The 4,152-nt window shown below is 63.8% G+C and overlaps 1 protein-coding gene across 1 annotated transcript in view; it reads right to left on the minus strand.

The window, feature by feature from the left end:
* RNF123 (ring finger protein 123) overlaps window positions 1–4,152 on the minus strand; it is a 26,028-nt gene that overhangs the window by 7,486 nt on the left and 14,390 nt on the right. Inside the window, exons 25-30 of the mRNA XM_006170951.3 lie at window positions 3,839–3,946; window positions 1,287–1,464; window positions 746–820; window positions 521–608; window positions 362–449; window positions 194–278 (exon numbers count right to left, since the gene is read on the minus strand). Coding sequence (XP_006171013.1) covers window positions 194–278; window positions 362–449; window positions 521–608; window positions 746–820; window positions 1,287–1,464; window positions 3,839–3,946 — 622 coding nt within the window. The remainder of the gene's footprint in view (window positions 1–193; window positions 279–361; window positions 450–520; window positions 609–745; window positions 821–1,286; window positions 1,465–3,838; window positions 3,947–4,152) is intronic.

Genomic DNA, 4,152 nt, shown 5'->3' on the forward strand with positions numbered 1-4,152 from the left:
AAGGACATGGCACTGGGGCCAGGCTGGAGGCCGGAGAGCAGGCTGGGGGGGCGAGGACCACTCGGGCTGAGGGCACACGGGGCTGCGGAGCAGAGAGGACCAGCATGCCCTCGGGCTGAATCGAGGGGAGGGCTTGTGGGGGGGAGCTGCAAGGCTGAACGCTTCGGCCGTGCAGCCCGAGCTGGGTGCTCACTCTGGAGGCTGGGCAGGTTGGCGTCCTCGGGTTTGGTTTTCAGCAGGTGAGGCAGTCGTGTATAGCGGTACCCGAACCCGCAGCCCTGGGGGGAGGTCAGCAGGGGTCAGTGGGAAAGGGCCACCCGTCCTTTGGCCAGCCTCACCCCTCCACTGTGCTTGGGCTTACCCTCCAGAGCCGCACCAGGATCCAGTTGGTTTGGGCCCAGGGCCGCTGCTCATAGGGTGCCAGGAGGCTCCTCACCATGGCCACGCGCCTGTGAAAGCACAGGGTGAGGCCGGGCATGGGGTGGTGCAGGACAGGGGTGTGGCCCCCGGCCCCACTCACTGCTCCTCGGGTATCCGCTCCACGGCCCGCAGGGAGTGTGGGTAACATACGTAGCTGGCCAGCGCCTGCATCAGCGAGTCGCGGATATCTGTCGGGACGGACCGGGCCTCAGCAGGTGCCGGGTAGGAGCCCCGTGCTCGTGTCCCGGTCACACTGTGTGTGGGAACTGCCGGCCCAGTGCACACCCCATCCCCGCGCCCAGGCCATCCGTAGAGGGTGCCTCACCGGTGCCCACAATGCGGGTGTCGGCAAAGTGTTTGGCCAGGATGGCAGCCAGGCGTGTCAGGGTCTCTTCGTAGCCTGCGAGGGTGGGTGGTGAGAATGCCGGCCGCGGGCAGGGGCTTCCGAGGCAGCTGGGCCCTTGGTGGGGTGGGCTTGGGCAGTGGGCTCCATGGCTGGCTCCGAGGGCCAGTCTGGACCCAGGCTGGGATCGGGGACATCAGGCCAAGTGTCCACTGGCAGCTGGGGACTGAAGCACAGGCCCCCTGCAGGGAGGGCAGGTCCTGACAAGAGCCTTGACCTGGGCTCAAAGCAGCTCAGCACACACTCGGCAAGCCGGGGTTGAGCCCAGGGCACTGCAGCCTCTGAAGGCAAAGCCTGCACCCCTGGGCAGCGCCTGACCCCACATACACTGCCCAGCCCGGCCCCGCCCAGAACCACGGTCCTGCAGCTGCCGGGACCAGGCCGGACCCCCGGCAGGCGCTGCCTTCCCTCCTCCGACTGGCTCAGACCAGGGCCCGACCCTCCCAGCCCGAACAGGGCACACCTGGCAGCTCCTCCATGCTGTGCACTGGGCCGAAGTAATTCTTGAGCGCGCTGTAGCTGTTGATGGCCACGCTCAGGTAGAACTCCGGCATGAAGGCGAACAGGGGGCCGGTGCGGTCGCCGTGCTCGATGGTCCGCAGGCAGACGCGCAGCAGCCAGTAGATGTCTAGCATCTTCTCCTGCAGGGGCACACGGCGCTGCAGGCAGGGCTCTCACCCGGGCTGGGGGCCAGGGGAGGCCTTGCCAGGAGGGTGGCCTCGCACCCGAGACCTGGGCTGCAGGCAGCGTGAACAGAGCAGAGGCAGCGGCAGAGGCGAGCGGGGCGCCCCAGACCCGATCCCCGGGTGGTGCACGTGACAATGGACGGGAAGTCTGTGCTGAACACAGCCTAGGGCAGGAGGGGCCGTGGGGGCCAGTGGAGACGGATCGTGACCCACTTTGAGTCGGCATTCATATGAAATTTAAGATAAGGGTCCAACATTTCCTGATTTCAAAACTTACTGCAGGGACCAGCATACTGGGTGGCACGATGGTTATGTCACTGGGCTGCCACGTAGTCGAATGCGGTTCGAGTCCCGGACCCGGTGGTTTAAACTCACGCCAGGCGTGTGTGCGTGTGTGCCCAAGAGGAGAATGGAGGAGAAGGGATTGCAGCGTGGCTATCCCCTCTGGGCGGTGATTTCTCACTTTCTGTCTCTCTCTGTCTGTCTGGCGAGTGCATGTGCCCTGTAGCAAAAACCTCTCCAAAAAAAGAAAAAAAAGGGGGGGAGGCAGCAGGTGGCTTAGTGGGTAAGGGTGCTGGACTCCCACGTGGCTGACTGTGGTTCGAGTCTTGGACCTGGTGGCTTGCTTTCTCACTTTTCCTTTCTCTCTCTTACTCTGCCCCTCTCTGGTCAAATTAAAACCAATAAAATAATTCTTAAGAAAGAAAAAACCTTCTTATATGTCGATGGCAGATTAGCAGGAAAATGCCAGGCTGAGAGGCGACCCCCCACAGGGAAGTCTGTGCCACCCACGCCCACGCTCCAGGGTGAGCCACGGCATCAAGGCCCTGTGTGGGCTCTCTTGTTCGTGGGAGGGACAGATACATTTAAAATGAAAACCTACTGGGCCGGTGGCTCTGTGGCCTGGCACAGGGCGGTCAGGTCCCACGTGGCTGACTACAGTTTGAGTCCCAGACCGACCCAGTGGCCTGAAAACCACTCAGGTGTACATGTGTGTGCATGTGTGTCCAAAATCCCAAAAGGAGGGAGAAATGGAGACGGGATTGTGGTGCGGCCCTTCCCCGTAGGGTGCTGTCTCCTCTCTATCTTTATCTCTCTGTCTCTCTGGCAAGTGCTCGGTCCCCCGGCACACACACACAGACGGATCGCTCAGCTGTAGCCATCACAACCATGTGGCACTGGCGTAAAAACAGACGTGGAGACCGTGGAAGAGAACAGAGCCCAGAAATACACCCTCGAGTCATTTTCAACAAGGGTGCCAAGGGTGTCCAACAGAGAAAGCAGTCTCTTCCCAGTGGCGCTGGGAAAACTGGCTATGCTCATGACACACAATGAAGGCGGGGTGGGATGGTGGCACGGAGGTAAGACAAGATTCCCCGTGAGGCTGGCCCCCACAGGGAGGCCCTGGGTTCCCGGCCAGAGACTCCCTCAGCAGCTGGGCGCAGGCGCCCCCACGCTCCAGGGCTACCGACGCTAGGGTGCGCTGTGCGCTGAAACCCCACTGGGGTACCCTTAGGGGAGAAATAAGTCCATAAAAAAGCAGCAACTGGCACTGTGCCTGGCCACAGGCAGGCTGAGGCCACAGGGGAGGCCTGGTGTGGTATGTATGCTGGTGGTCCCAGCCTCTGTGGAGGCCCAGGCGGGAGGGCGGCGACACGGCAAGATGCGCCTAAAGCACCCGTGCACGTGCCCACACACACGCCCAGGAAGCAGACGCGGGACGTGGGCACCTGCGAGAGCCCAGGCACTCGCTCTGGAGAAGCGCCAGGAGGGGCCGGGGGAGAACACTAACGGCTGCGGCAGGGTCAACTTCTGGCCCGGCGGGGCACACTGTTGGTCTGTCCATCCTTCCACCCCACCAGGCCAAGTGCCCTGGGAGGACAGCAGCCCGTCTTCCTGGCTCAGGAAGCGGGTCCCTAGACCCCAGAGGTCCCGGCACAGCCTGGGCGCAGCCACGTGCTGCTGAGTGAATGCAGCGAGCCGTGAGCAGTGAGCGAGCCAGGGCTGGAGCAGCGGGTAAGTCAGAGCAGACGCAGGAGGGGAGGAGGCTCACCGGGCGCCCAGAGGCCCAGGTGCAGGAGAGGACACGGGGTTCAAGGAGCCGAGGGGTGGAGCAGCAGGAGGGGTGCATGGAGCTTGCTCGTCACCAGAGGAACCAGGGAGCCAGCGGCCCACTGGGAGTGAAGATGCCACCTCCTCAGTCCATGGGGCACGGGAGGCACAAGGAGGTGGCTGAGGTGTGAGGGGGCCTGAGGGGGTGGGGTAGAGCTGCCCAGGAGCACCAGGGTCCAGACGGAGGGGGCGGCCACTGGCCAGGACCGCGCCTCACCTGGGAGTAGACGGTGGCGTGGACCCAGGCGAGGCGGCGGCTCAGGTGGTCCAGCTTTTCTGAGAAAACCTTCTGGCTCTTGGTCAGCTCTACAAGGATGTCCGTCCTCTGCCACCCAAGGCGGGAGCAAGACCGTCAGGGTAGCCCAGGGGGGCAGGCGAGGGTCTGGGCTCCACTGCTCAGTACCCTGCCCCAACCCTCAGGAAGTGGGCGGGGACCCCAGGGCCGAGTATCCTGGGACTCGATGCCAGAACTGTAGCTGCAGTAGCTGGCCCGGCCCCGGACTCTGCCTACGGGGGGGGGTGGGGGCCGCC

Source organism: Tupaia chinensis, unplaced genomic scaffold (genome assembly GCF_000334495.1).
Source record: "Tupaia chinensis unplaced genomic scaffold, TupChi_1.0 Scaffold149184_1, whole genome shotgun sequence".
Lineage (NCBI taxonomy): Eukaryota > Metazoa > Chordata > Mammalia > Scandentia > Tupaiidae > Tupaia > Tupaia belangeri.